At 38.8% G+C, this 15,978-nt stretch overlaps 1 protein-coding gene across 1 annotated transcript in view; it reads right to left on the bottom strand.

The window, feature by feature from the left end:
* Positions 1 to 15,978, bottom strand: part of SPPL3 (signal peptide peptidase like 3) — a 120,436-nt gene that overhangs the window by 39,998 nt on the left and 64,460 nt on the right. The window contains exon 2 of the mRNA XM_060119469.1: positions 2,894 to 2,971. Coding sequence (XP_059975452.1) covers positions 2,894 to 2,971 — 78 coding nt within the window. The remainder of the gene's footprint in view (positions 1 to 2,893; positions 2,972 to 15,978) is intronic.

Raw genomic sequence — 15,978 nt, forward strand, 5'->3', positions numbered from 1 at the left:
AGAAAATATTTGAAAATCATGTGACTGAGAGAGAACCTGGATCTAGAATATTTAAAGAACTGTTACAATTTGGTATAAGACAACCCAATTTTATAATAGGCAAAGATTTGAATAGACATTTCACCAAAGAAGAAAAACACATGCCTAACAAGTACATTAAATGATGCTCAACATCTTTTCAACCTGATCTCAGTTATCAGGGAAATGCAGTCAAAGCAGAATGAGATATTTCATACCCTAGCACTAGAACGGCTATAATAAAAAGATAGTGGGCTTCCCTGGTGGCACAGTGGTTAAGAATCCTCCTGCAAATGCAGGGGACACAGGTTCAAGCCCTGGTCCGGGAAGGTCCCACATGCTGCAGAGCAACTAAGCCCATGAGCCACAACTACTGAGGATGCGCTCCAGAGCCCACGAGCCACAACTACTGAGCCCGCATGCCGCAACTACTGAAGTCCACGCGCCTAGAGCCCGTGTTCCACAACAAGAGAAGCCACCACAGTGAAAAGCCCGTGCACCACAACGTAGAGTAGCCCCTGCTTACAGCAACTACAGAAAGCCTGCGCGTAGCAACGAAGACCCAATGCAGCCAAAAATAATAAGTAAATAAAATAAATTTTTAGGGCCTCCCTGGTGGCGCAGTGGTTAAGAGTCCGCCTGCCGATGCAGGGGATACGGGTTCGTGCCCCGGTCTGGGAGGATCCCATGTGCCGCGGAGCGGCTGGGCCCGTGAGCCATGGCCGCTGGGCCTGCGCATCCGGAGCCTGTGCTCCGCAACGGGAGAGGCCACAACAGTGAGAGGCCCACATACCGCAAAAAAGAAAAAAAATAATAAAATAAAATAAATAAATAAAATAAATTTTTAAAATAAAAAATAGATAGTAACATGTGTTTTAAAAAGCCCTTACCAGCTACTGAACTGTATGCTTAGAAATGGGTTAAAATAGTAAATTTTATGTTATGTATATTTTACTGCACACACACACAAAGCCTTTACCAATTCTTTAAAAAAAAAAGATGAATAAAGCAGGAAAAACCAAAGCCAAACCCCCCCAAATCTTCCATCTTTAGATGGCTTCTCTGGTGATTTCTATCAAATATTTTAAAAAGAAGTAACACAATTTCACGTAATCTTTTCCAGAAAACAGAAGAGGAGGAAATACTTCCAAATTTACTTAAAATGAGGTAAATTTAAATGTATAATTAAAGGCATCATGATTTACTTTTTGCAGAAAGTGCATTATTAAAGTATAAAAGACATAAAGTATTGGACCACAAGTCTTAAGAACTGGGTTCCAATCCAGATTTTGTTACCAACTAGTTGTATAATCTTTAGCAAGTTACCTCATCTTGTTGGGCCTCAGTTTCCTCATTTGTAAAATAAGGAGATGTACCAGAGAAATCCTTTCCATCCACATAATATAATTCTATGGTATATTTATTACATAAAATTTTGTTTAAAACTTGCCCAATTCTAAGTTGGTATAACCCTTCTGGAAAACAACATGGCAATATGTAGTAAGAGCCAGTTCATACTCTTTGGAGAAGTTTTTCAATTTTTGGATATTTATCTTAGGGATATTTTTCAGCCAAAGCAAAAGAATACATAAAAAGATGGTCACTTTAACAACTCACATGTCCCAAAAGAGTGGAATAAGATAGTAATACAAAGAAATATCAAATTACTAAAAATTAGTATGAAGAGGATAATGAAAAATATTTTTGTTAGATAATAATCAGAATATAAATTATTTAAACTATAAAAATGTACACAGTATATAAGTATGTGCCAAATAAAATGTCATATGAGCTAATGAAAGGAGTATTAGAGTTGTGAGTCTAAAGGTTTTTTTTAATTATAAGGACTTTTGAAATGTTGAAACATTATATACTCAAAAAGAAAAACCCAAAAACTTGTCCAAAGGATAGAGATACCAAATATCAGGGTTATGCTGATGAGGTTCTAAATTGCCCTGGCTTGACTAATGCTTCCTAAGAGTGGTTATGAACCTAGGGCTCCCAGCTGAAGTCTCAATGATTAAAACTTTTATCAGCTGATACTGGAATTATCAACAGTATTTTACTTGTCCTACTCAGTGTTGGGATAAAGCCTGGAAGTCTTATGATTTTACCAAATACCCATTAAAATCCAGATATAATACTGGATAGTTCAAAATCCTTATGCCTGATTATTTTGTTTATCACTGTTGCTCCCTTTCAAGTTCTCAATTTAAAATTTCTCAGGCAGCCTTCATTTTTAAATGTATCAGCCACGAAACTATTTGAGTTATACAACCACCAAATTTCCTCTAAAGTAAGAATAGTGAAAAGAAGGGAGTACCTAGCTTCCTGATTTTCCTTTGTATTTCTATGGCTGTTTGCTAGGATGGGAACTTCGAAAAGGTCAGCAGAGAGAATACTTGGTAAATGCTACCATGCACAATCCTCATAAAAGTAGGCTGAACCATATGATATTATTTGTGTAGGTCAAAAATTTGACTATCAGCAGTCTCATATGGCTCAACGTAGGTCAGTGCCTTTTCTTTAATTAAGAAAAACTTTATGTCCCCTTTGAGACTCTGTAGAATCACTGTCAAGGACTCTCCTTAACCCTCTCAATGAGTGTATTTACATGAATCCTTTTTTTCAGAACCAGAATTTAAGCAATTAGTTTTTGCTTGTTTGCATTAAAATGCCAAAGCCATAAGCAAAACCAAGAAGTGTTTTAACAGAAGCCAACCAAAGAATAAATATCAGAAATATCCTGTTCAACTCAATTCCTGTCAAAGTCATGTTTTTCCTCACAGAAGCAGTAAGTTTGGGTGCCAACATTTTCAGAGCAACGCTTCTTTCACTTCCAACAGAAATCAATCCCATTTTGAGAGCATCTTACCTGAAACTACCATAGACTATAAGTAGAATGGAAATCAGAAATGTAGACACTTGACTGGAATCCACCAGGGAATAGGCCCTAGAGAAATCAGAGGAAAAAAATTTTAATCACATGGCAGCAAGTCCTCATGGAGTTTACAGTCTAATGGATTTCTATAAACCCCACTAAGTTTTATTTTTGTCTTTAGGAAGGAAAACAGGTATAAATTAGCAATTAACAAAATACATAATTAAAACATAGATCTGCTAGCTTAACATTAAGAGTAAATGTATGACTCACAGCTATTATTAGTTAACATTCACAGGATGTTAAATGACATTAATGTAAAAAATGCCATCTCCGTATGATAGGCAGTATGTGCTTCCACTCCCAAGTTAAAAAGTACCGGGCTTCCCTGGTGGCGCAGTGGTTGAGAGTCCGCCTGCTGATGCAGGGGACACGGGTTTGTGCCCCGGTCCGGGAAGATCCCACATGCCGCGGAGCGGCTGGGCCTGTGAGCCATGGCCACTGAGCCTGCACATCCAGAGCCTGTGCTCCGCAACTGGAGAGGCCACAACAGTGAGAGGCCCGCGTACCACAAAAAAAAAAAAAAAAGTACCAAAACATCTACCAACTCTGTACACTTGAATTATCAATAGTATTTTACTGGTTTTGCTCAGTGATGAACTAAAGCCTGTGTCTCTCTCCTGGATTCTAGTTTTATTTTTATAACTGCCTATTGGTTGTCTCCATCTAGGTGTCCCACAGAAGGTTCTTTAAAGTCAACAAGCCCAAAACTAAAGTCATTATCCTTACCTTCATACCCAAATGTCTTAAGGAATGATATCATGATTCCCTCAGCATTCTTGACACCCTGTTCTCTTACTTCCCACATGTGACGACAGTCAGTAAGTCTCACAACTTCCACTTCCGCAAATACCCTACTTCTCTCAGGCCTACTACCAATTCCTTAGCTCCCTTCTATGGCTTGACTATCAGAGATAGTTTTTTTTTTTGGTGGGGGGTGGCACACATCGTTCGGCTTGTGGGATCTTAGCTTACGGACCAAGGATCAAACCCAGGCCCCCTGCAGTAGAAGCGAAGAGTCCCAGGGAATTCCCAATGTTTGCAAGTCTGTCTTCAGGAATTCACCGTTCACACTATCCATTCATGTTATGGATTTTCCTAAAACAAATTTCTCTTCATTTTTTTCCCTCAGTATATATTTAATGATGCTTCTGTGCCCAGCACTCTGCTAGCCCCCAGGGACGTAATAAAAATCAAGACTGTCTTGGTCTTGTCCCTGAATGTCTTTTCTAAAGGAATTTAAAAATTAAATTTTGTTCTAAAGCAATGAAAACAAAAAGTTAACATAAGCAAGTGAATATAATTGTTGAAAATGTTATAAATTTTCAACAAGTATAGGGTACCTTGAGAATGTATAATAGGTGGATTCTACCTAAGAACTAGGGGTGGGGGGGCTTCCTTAGGGGGCAGATGAATGAGAGAGATACAAGACTCAACAAAATAGGATTTGTTGATTGTTTATGAGGCTAAGAGAGGATCCCCAGGTTTCTGCTAAGCAGCTGGTGGATGGCTATACCATTTGGCAAAAAAGGCAACAGGAGGAGCAGATCTGAAGTTCTGGATGTGCTGAGGAAACAGTTGGCTATCTGGGTCTAGAGTTCAGAAGCAGCTCTAAGCTAAGGATACATATTGGGAGCTCATAGCCTTCCACATGGTAATTGAAGCCACGGGTATGGGTGAGAAGAGGACCCAGGATGAAAGCCTGAAAATTCAGAAATTTAAAGATCAGAAAGAAGGAGGAGCTGCAAAGAAAACAAAATGAAACAGTGAAAGAGGAAGAAAACCCAGGATAGCAGGTAACTGATGAAGTGTCTTCAAAGAGGAGCAGGATCAGAGATGCTGCCTGAACTTAAACTGCTCTACCCCTTACCAGCAGTTAGTTTTCATTTGCGTTAATTACTTTTCTGATGTAATTAATTTTAAAGTGAATTAAAGTGAGATTGAGCAGCTTTTCATATAATTAAGGGCCAATAGGTATTTTAAAAAGCAACTTAAAAGTTTTTCAGACTCTTGATCTATAAAATATGAAGGGAGCCTGTTTTTGTGGGGGGGGGGCACTTTTCTTTTGATGGTGTTTTACTTAGATGACTTAGCTTTTCTGTACCCGTCATGTTCTGAAGCATATTGCCATTCTCTAAAAGGTAGATTAAACATTTAAACTTCCCAAACTCAGTGTCTTAAGGTTTGGTACTATTGTTTTTTTCTTTTGCTATAACTCTCAAATCAATGGAGACCCTCCAGAGACATCACTTAAGACTTCTAGAAGTCTGGGTTGAATTTTGGTTAAACCAGCTCTTTCTTCCTCCTCCACAGTTTCTCTATGCTGTGCTCCACTCTGTGTGACTAACCATACTTAGTCACTGACTTTCCTCACAATCTGTTTTTCAAGGTGCAGTCTTGGCCATGTGTTAAATAAATACCTTACGAAGAGGCTGATTAGCACTACCAGTTCTCATCTCCATTTTCTGGCGATAAGCATGCTACCCACTACAGAGCAAAATGCATGGTTTCAGAAAAAATGTTCTGATGTTTCATTTAATGGTTTCTTCTATACTGGACCAGTTTATTTTTCAAATAAATCTGTACCAAGAAAATATGGTTAAAACTGACTCCTAATATAGTTCATGGTATTTTATAATTTACAGTAAAACTTTTTTAAAAGTTTGAACTTTGCAAACTACCAAATATCACATAATTAGAAGTTATAATTTATTTCACAGTGTTATTTGAACTTTCATATATTTCAACTCAAACTACCATTATGGAAGTTTTACAAAAAGCCTTTTAACAAAAAGAATTTATTATAAAATACAGAACATGGATTAAAATCAAAGGCCAGCAATCTTTTTTTTTTCTCTTTGCGGTACATGGGCCTCTCACTGTTGTGGCCTCTCCCGTTGCAGGGCACAGGCTCCGGACACGCAGGCTCATGGGCCCAGCCGCTCCGCGGCATGTGGGATCTTCCCGGACCAGGGCACAAACCCGCGTCCCCTGCATCGGCAGGCGGACTCTCAACCACTACACCACCAGGGAAGCCCCAGCAATCTTATTTTACAGCCCCTCTGTATCCTATACTTCAGACTCTACCAAAGCATCAACAGAAATGTATCATCTCTCAGGCCCTCCCATTGAGGTGACTGTTTCCAGAGACTCTGGATTCACGATAAAGAAAGGACGAATTACTCTACACTCTGAAGTAAAGGAATTCTTACAGAGATGCAAAAAAGAAGCTACATACATGCATTTGAGACACGCTGAAAGCAGGTTAGCCAAACGCACTAAAAACAGACTTGAAGACTTTGCCAAATAATGTATTAGTATAGGTCAGCTGTTGAGTTGAAACATTTTATATGGTCATTATGAAAACCATTAATTCTTTAACTACACTCCCCCAAGTCTTAATAGACAAAGAGCTACCAGAAAGTTCTCTCATATATAAGGTTATATTTCACACCCTAAGATTTTTAGAACCATGCTGGATTTTAGGAGCTGCTCTACAGTCAAGCATCTATTTCTAGCTGCTTTACCAGCAAGTGCTTAGACACATATCCTGCTAAAAATCATGCCAAACTGAGACACAGAGAGTTCTGTTCTATAACGTGTTCTATGTGTCAGCCTGCCAGCTATACAATGAAAGCATTCTTGTCCACCCAACAAACCAAGCAACTACTATTCCAACCCTGCACACTGACCTAGAATAGCACTTGGCAAACTTTTTGGTCTTGAGACCATCTATACTCTCAAGGACCCTGAGGGCTTTTGTTCCTGTGGGTTACAACTATTGATATTTACAATACTAGAAATTAAAAGTGATAAAAAATTTAAATGCTTATTTACTAATTCATTTAAATATAATAAAACCATTACACGAGCACATAAATTACATTTTTGAAGGAAAGATAACTATTTCCCAAAACAAAAAATTTAGATGAGGGGCATCCTTTTACATTTTTGCAAACCTCTTTAATTTCTGGCTTAAACAGAAGATAGCCAGATTCTCATAATTGCTCCTGCATTCAATCTGTTGCTATATGTTACTTTAGTTGAACTTTATGAGGGGGAAAAAAATCTGGCCTTACACAGATGTGTAGCTGGAAAAGGGAGGAATATTTCAATAACCTTTTCAGATAACTGAGGATATTCTTCTTTGATACTACACTAAAATTCAATAAGTGGTAATTTCTTAAAGGTTACTTGCAGTGTGGAATCTGAAACCTTATCAGTGAATTTAAAAAAAACTATATTACATTAAAATCCCATGGACTATATTATAGTTGAATGGATCTTTTACCCATGGATGATTTTGTAACATCACGCACTGGTCACCTGGAAGACACTGGTCCCTGAGTTATGCAGCTCTTCCAGATGTTGTTACATTTCATTACACAATATTTGAAAAACCACATTTGTTAATTTCACTTTTTAAAATTTTTTATTTATTTTTGGCTGCTTCGGGTCTTCGTTGCTGTGCGTGGGCTTTCTCTAGTTGTGGCAAGTGGGGGCTACTCTTCGTTGCAGTGTGCGGTCTTCTCATTGTGGTGGCTTCTCTCGTTGCGGAGCACAGGCTCTAGGCATGCAGGCTTCAGTAGTTGTGGCACGTGGGCTCAATAGTTGCAGCTCACGGGCTCCAGAGCACAGGCTCAGCAGTTGTGGCACATGGGCTTAGTTGCTCTGCAGCATGTGGGATATTCCTGGACCAGGGCTCGAACCCATGCCCCCTACATTGGCAGGCAGATTATTAACCATTGCGCCACCAGGGAAGCCCTGTTAATTTCACTCTTGAGGCTAATGATAATGGGCACAAAATTTCCAAAATTTCTATTTTCATGCAAATTTTATCACTGGCAAAAATAACTTTTTTCCCCCTTGAAGTAACAGGCTCACTTCATTCATTTTTGAGAAACTGTCTGCCACACACCCAAGTGTGAATAACTCCATAGTTTGTCCACTAGTCATCCTTCAAGTAAAAATGGAAGGTTCCAAGAAAAAAGTAGCTAGTTCAGCTAGCATTTTAAATGACTGCACAAGTGTTTTTCTTAAGAAAACCAATGGTATTTTATTATATAGCAGAAGTGCTTAATAAGAACTTTAAAAATTTTAATTGAAGTATAGTTGACTTACAATATAGTAGTTTCAGGTGTACAACATAGTGATTCAGTATTTTTATAGATTACACACCATACAAAGTTATAAAATATTGACTACACTCCCTTTGCTATACATCTCTGTGACTTATTTATAACTGCCGGTTTGTACATCTTAATTCCCCTCACCTATTTCGCCCTTTTCTCCCCTGTGGTAACCACTAGTTTGTTCTCTGTATCTGTTTGTTTTGTTATATTCATTTGTTTGTTTGGTTTTTTTTAGATGCCACATACAGTATTTGTCTTCCTCTGTCTGACTTATTTTACTAAGCAAAACACCCCCAGCAGGTCCATCCTTGTTGTCACAAATGGCAAGATTTCATTCTTTTTTATGGCTGGGTAATATTCCACAGTGTGTGTGTCTATGTATACATACACATGCCTCCACATCTTCTTTATCCATTCATCTGTCAGTGGGCACTTAGGTTACTTCATGTCTTGGCTATTGTAAATAATGCTGCTATGAACATTAGGGTGCATTGCCTTTTCGAATTAGTGTTTTTGTTTTCTTCAGATAAATACCCAGAAGTGGAACTGTTGGATCATATGATAGTTCTATTTTTAAATTTTTGAGGAACTTCCATACTGTTTTCCATAGTGGCTGCATCAATTTACATTCCCACTGACAGTGCACAAGGGTTCCTTTTTCTCCACATCCTCACCAACTCTTGTTATTTCTTGTCTTTTTGATGATAGCCACTCTGACAGGGGTGAGTGATACCTCATTGTGGTTTTGATTTGTATTTTCCTGATGATTAGTGACACTGAGCATCTTTTCATGTGCCTGTTGGCCATCTGTATACCTTCTTTGGAAAAGAAGGTCCTCTGCCCATTTTTTAATCGGGGGAAACTCTGTGTTTTATTAGAAAAAAACAAGTGTGCTCAAGGATTGAGATTTAATAAAAGCAATTTTCACTGCTTTGCTCTAAGTGAAACTGCCTTTCTTTTTTTTTTTAAGCAGTGTGTGCATGGTGGTGAAGAATACAATGATTATTAGCTCAGTTTGGTGCCACTGCGTTGATGCATGTTACAGCAGCACAGCAATGGTTTTTTTAAATGCGCCACTGCTTTTCACTGCAAGAAAAAAAATGTCAAAATGAAAAAGGCAAATAACTTTATTAGCATTATGAAAATAGTCTGACCTTGTAGACTCCCTGAAAGGGTCTGAGTAAACCCCAGTGATCCACAGGCCACAATTTGAGAACTGCTGCCTTCTACAGTTCCCCACAAGCCCCAGCTATATAAACTGCTAGTATTTTCTCACATGCAATTCTAACACATCACAAAACACCAAGGGTAGCTACAATTTTTTTGTGCTTTGCAAAATATTTGGCTTCAAATACAATATGCAGAAAATGACATATTCCAGGCCTAAGAAATGTTACAATCTTTCTCTTCATGATGGAATATATTGAAACAGAATTTAATTTGTATTTTTATCAAAAATATTGTCTATCATAAGGTCCACAATAATTCTCTTCCACATTTTTTCTTATTTTAAGGGAAAAAAGCAAGTATGTATTCTAAGCATAGTAATGGAACAGGTGTCTCATCAAATAAAATTTTAATAAATTAAATCCATGTTTAAGATACAAAAAGACAAAAAGTAAGACAGTCATTTAAGAAGGTTACAATCTAGTAAAGACACACTGTACAAGGCGGCAGAATGTAATGTTTAATAGGAAACAAACTGCTATGGGACCTAATCAAACTTATAGGCTTTTGCACAGAAAAGGAAACCATAAATAAAACGAAAAGCTAACCTATGGACTAAGTCCCCATATAATCAAGGCAGCTATGAAGCAAACACGGCATTTCTTCCTACAAGAGATTACGTGGTGCAAGCTCAGGAGCAGATGTTGGGTTGCTTTCCAAATGAGGGTGGGATGGGGTTTGGGGAACCTGGAATTTAAATATGACCTGTGTTATAGTAGCTGCTTAAATTTTTTTTAGCTGCCTTTTGATGAATTAAGGTATGGAAGTTTGCTGCTGTTTCCTATGTGAAAAGCTGTATCAGTAATCAGAATAGCAATATTTACCTGCAATAGTATTTAGTGCTGAATCAAGATATCAATTGATGTGATGTGACTAAATAAATCTTAAAATACATATGTAATTGCAATGTTGGTGCTTTTAAAATTTTAGAAAACCTTCATCTTTAAATTTGGCTCTCTGAAATAAAATTCTACTATAGATGGGATGTTACATTTAACTGTAAAACAAGCTTCTAGCATTTGGTCAAAAGTAAATGAAGGGGCTTCCCTGGTGGCGCAGTGGTTGAGAGTCCGCCTGCAGATGCAGGGGATACGGGTTCGTGCCCCGGTCCGGGAGAATCCCACATGCCGCGGAGTGGCTGGGCCCATGAGCCATGGCCGCTGAGCCTGCGTGTCCAGAGCCTGTGCTCCACAACGGGAGAGGCCACAACAGTGAGAGGCCCGCCTACCGCAAAAAATAATAATAATAATAATAATAAAATAAATGAAAAGTATAGCCAAATCAGAAATCACAAACACTTCTTTGTCCTTTTCTTAACGTGCAGATCTTAAACACATTTTTGAAAAATTCAGTGTTATTTAAAAAATTCAAATAATAAAGAAATGTGAAATGATGAGTACCATTTTTAATAAAAGTGGGATTATGTGATATATTGGTCTTCAGCCTGCTTCTTCCTGTAACAGTTTTCCACGCTGTTCTTTTAAATTTCTTCATAAACAAAACACAATGACTGTAGGAAAAAAAAAAAAAAAGTTGAGGGAATTCCCTGACGGGCCAGCGGTTAGGACTCTGCGCTTTCACTGCCGGGACCTGGGTTCGATCCCTGGTCGGGGAATTAAGATACTACACGCCACGCTGCACGGCCAAAAAAAAAAAAAAAAGGTGATTCACCTCACTTGTTTCAGTTAACTTCATCTATAGAAGGGGGATAATAATGTAAAGTATTTAATACAGCACTTGACACACTACTCAATAGAAGACTGTTGTTATTACTTAGAGGAGGGAGTCACCAGCCTATATATATAGCGCTATGGGTTGCCACACACCAGGAGTGGACAAACCATGACCTACTGCTATTCCAATAAACAGAGCCAAGCTCATTCATTCGGGTACTGTCTATGGCTGCTCTAGAGCTTCACTGGCAGAGGTGAAAACAGTTAACCCCTGAACAACGTGGGGGTTAGGGGTGCCGGCTTAGAGTTGGCCCTCTGTATCCGAGGTTCATCTGTATCTGTGGATTCAACCAACCACGAACCGGGTAATACTGTGGTACTTACTACTGAGAAAAATCTGCCTTATAAAGTGGACCCGCACAGTTCGAGTGGACCCCCATGTTGTTCAAGGGTCAACTGTAGTTTTGACAGCGACCATATGACTCACAAAGCTCAAAATATTTACTATCTGACCCTATACAGAAAGAGTATGTCAACCCTTGCTGTTTACTATTGTTACTGCACAAGGGTACCTGGCCTAAGTTAGTAACCTCCACCCCAATCACCTTAGAAGTACTAGGTGCTTGCTACCCTGCTCTATCTTCTGCTGGCTTGTGCCCAGGGATGAAGGACTGCCGTTTCCCTGGCTCACCGCATCCCCTTGCTTCTGGGTCTGTAAGTAATAAATCTTATGACTATTTCCTTGGTGTGGGGGTATTGAAACTGCACCTTCCATCAGAACGACCCTGTGGATTTCACTTCCCCAAAGTGGGAGCTCAGATGCTGAGGAAACTACCTGGGGACCCCGCGTGGGTGGTTTGTGCCCCCTCATCCATCAGGTCGAAATCTACATGTTCTTAATTCAGTACACCAGCTCCAGCTTCACAACACAGTAGGTGACAGACAAAGTGTGGATTCAAATTCAGACAGTTTGAGCCCAGAGCTCTAAAGTACTCTGTGCTAAATATCTCCCGAAAGCAGACACTCCGCTGTCTGGAGAGGGCTCTTCTGTCCTTAGCAATAACAAGAATATTTAATACCTTTGTTTTTTTCTAGAGATACACACAAAGAATTAATGACTGAAGTCTTTAGCTGGAATCAATCCACTATCACGCCTTTAAAAAGATTCAGATCAAATAACTACTGTCCAAAGACTCCAAGAGGAGGGGAAAAACCCCAATACAAATATACTGTTAGAAACCTAAACAATAATGAAAAGTCCTGGGTGATTCTACTTGTGAATTTTCTAATTAATCTTGACAAAAAGTGAGACATTCATAAGATGAATGTCCAAATTTTAAAGTCACACTAAGAAAAGACTACTTTTAAGTTGGTAGCTATAAAGGATGCTGGACTCTATTCTATAGTTGGAGACTTCTGCCACTTGTGAGAATATTTTCAGAGAAAACTGTTGGTTTAGTATGAGTTGAACTCTTGTTTACAAACAGAGATTAAATTATGGTGTTTTAAAAGGTTGGGCTATATAAATTCCCCAAAACTTGCAGTCTTCCTCTACACACAGGTGCCGCAAACACTCAGACAAATGTTACCTGGCCTCCCATAAATAATAAATATGAGAACAACCTTTAAAAGGTGAGTAATTCATTAAAAAGTGTCCAAAGCCCTATCTGAAAGGCCTATGAGACTGAGAAATAAAACTGCTGTTAGAGTAACAGTAACAGCAACAACAATAGCTAATGCTCTTGGGGCTCTCACTATGTGTTTAGACACTGTACTAACTGTTTACATCTAACTCATTTTATCTTCACAACATTCCTCTGAAAAAGGCACTATTATTATCAGCTCTAGAGATGAAGATACTGAAGCAGAGAGAGATGAACTAATTTGCCCAAGGAGGAATAAGAGCTAGCATGCCAACCCAGGTAGTCTGTCTCCAGATCTAGAGGTCACACTCTAAACCATTTCACAATATAGTAGTCACCCCCTTATCCACGGTTTCACTTTCCACAGTTTGCTACCTATGGTCAATTGCAGCCTGAAAATATTAAACGGAAAATTCCATAAATAAAACAATTAATAAGTTTTAAATTGCACATCGTTCTGAATAGTGTGATGAAATCTTGCACCGTTTTTCTCTGTCCTGCCTGGACGTGAATCATTTCTTCATCCAGCATATCAACTCTGTATACCTACCCTCCCATTAGTCACTTAACCTTCTCAGTTATCAGATCAACTATCATGGTGTCACAGTACTTGTATTCAAGTAACCCTTATTTTACTTAATAATGGCCCCTAAAGCGCAAGAGTAGTGACACTGCCACAGTAAGATATTCTCTTACCGTGCTTAATTTATAGCAAAATGGTACAGTCACTTTAGCAAATTTGACAGTGTCATATAAAGGTAAACAAGTTAGCATATTGACCCAAGAGAAATGAAAATATATATCCACACAAAATCCTAAATGTGAATGTTTACAGCAGCTTTATCCAAAATTGCCAAAAACTGGAAACAATCCAAATGTCCATCAACTAGTGAAAGGATAAACAAACTGTGGTACCTTTATACAGTGGAGAACTACTCAGCAATAAACAGACACAAACTACTGAGCAATGCACTATGTATGGATGAATCTCAAATGCATTACGCTCAGAGAAAGAAGGCAGACTCAAAACACTACAAATACATCCCATTTATATGACATTCTAGGAAAGACAAAACTAAAGGGAGAAAGAAGAGACTAATTGCCAGGGGTTGGGGGTGGGAGGAGGGATGATTACAAAAGGGCATAAGGGAGTTTTGGGGGGCAATGGAAATGTTCTATTTCTTGACTATGATGGTCCAAGACTATGTGTGTTGTCAAAATTCACAGAACTCTACTCCTAAAAAGAGCGAATTTTACTGTTTGTAAATTATACCTGAAGAAATCTGACTTTTAGAAAAGTAGGGATGACTGGCTGATGTATTAAGAACATATTATGACTTCTCTGGCGGCCCAGTGGTTAAGACTTCACCTTCCAATGCAGGGGGTGCGCGTTCGATCCCTGGTTGGGGAGCTAAGATCCCACATGCCTCGCAGCCAAAAAACCAAAACACAGAACAGAAGCAATGTTGTAACAAATTCAATAAAGACTTTAAAAATGGTCTGCATCGGGCCTCCCTGGTGGCGCAGTGGTTGAGAGTCCGCCTGCCGATGCAGGGGATACGGGTTCGTGCCCCGGTCTGGGAGGATCCCATATGCCGCGGAGCGGCTGGGCCCGTGAGCCATGGCCGCTGGGCCTGCGCAGCCGGAGCCTGTGCTCCGCAACGGGAGAGGCCACAGCAGTGAGAGGCCCGCATACCGCAAAAAGAAAAAAAAAAAAAAAAAAAAAATGGTCTGCATCAAAAAAAAATCTTAAAAAAAAAGATTATAGAAGCAACCTAAGTGTTCAATGACAAATGAATGGATAAAGAAAATGTAGAACATATATATAAAATATATTTCATATAAAAATATATATAAATAAAATGGACTACTACTCAGCCATAAAAAAACAATGAAATTTTTCCATTTGCAACAACATGAATGGACTTGAAGGGTATTATGCTAAGTGAAATAAGTCAGACAGAGAAAGACAAATATTGTATGACACCACTTATATGTGGAATCTAAAAAATACAACTAGTGAATATAACAAAAAAGAAACACAGATATAGAGAACAAACTAGTGGTTAACAGTGGGGAGAGGGAAGGGGAAGAGGGTAGAGGGTTAAGAGGTACAAACTACTATGTGTAATATAACTAAGCTACAGGGATATATAGTACAACACTGGGAATACAGGAATACAGTCAAAAATTTATACTAATTATAAGTGGAATAGAACCTTTAAAACTGTGAATCACTATGTTGTGTACCTAACACTTACATAATATTATACATCAACTATACTAAATAAGTAAATAAATAAATAAATATCAACCTTGGGCGGGGGGAAGAACAGATTATAGTGCGGTAACGCAGAAGCAGAGAGAACGGGCTACTGTGATAATTCAGGCACAAGATGACAGATGACAGATGATGGCTGGCACTGGGGTAAAAGTCATGGCAACAGTGAGTAGTGATCTGATTCTAGTTATACTTTGAAGATAAAGCTCTGCAGAATTTCCTGATAGATTGAACATGGAGCACGAGAGAAAGAGGAGCAAAGGATGACTACCATGGTTCTAGCCCAATCAAGTGGAAAGATGGAGCCACCACCAACAGAGATGGGAAGGCTACAGATGGAACAAGTTGTGGGGGGGAGGAAGGGAGGTTGGGGAGTGGGGATCAGGAACTCAGTTCTGAGTTCTAGTCTGCTGTAAAATAGAGATTATGCCATTACTTAACTCATAGTTTGTTCTGTTTCTGTAAACATCACTGCATTCTCCATTTCAGTTGGAAGTCCTACTATGCAGACTTTGCTGTGATCCTAGAAGGAAGCCCAGGCATCATATAGTTCTGCTCATTGCAGCTTGATGGGTCTACCAGCTCTCACTCCCAAGTTAAACATGTTCCTCTTTTACAAAAGGGAAAAATGTGTTCACTATCTTTGGCTCCTTTAATCAGGTTCCACTTACACCCCTCTTGAAGAAATTCCTCCATGTTACTATTTCTATATTTCACTCCTTATGTTCAATGTTTATCCCACTAGTTTATGCGAAGGAGAGGTTGTATACTTTGGGAATTCATGTCTGAATCACTTATATTTCTGATACAGCTTTTCCTTCCTATTATGGAGTTTTTCATTTCTACTAGTAAAGTGCGTGCTTAATAGAAAAAAAACAAAACCTTTTTGTTCTCATTTCTCCCTTCTGTTAGCAGTTCCTCCTAAGTTCTGTAGCTCCTGATCGTTTTTGCAGAGTCTCTCTATTCTCCCCTTTACATTGACTATCATTTTAATCTGAGAGTTGAGAAGAAAGAAAAAGCTACTATAGATTCCTACTGAAAGGTTTTCTTCCCTTAAGAGAAT

This window comes from Mesoplodon densirostris, chromosome 15 (assembly GCF_025265405.1).
Source record: "Mesoplodon densirostris isolate mMesDen1 chromosome 15, mMesDen1 primary haplotype, whole genome shotgun sequence".
NCBI lineage: Eukaryota > Metazoa > Chordata > Mammalia > Artiodactyla > Ziphiidae > Mesoplodon > Mesoplodon densirostris.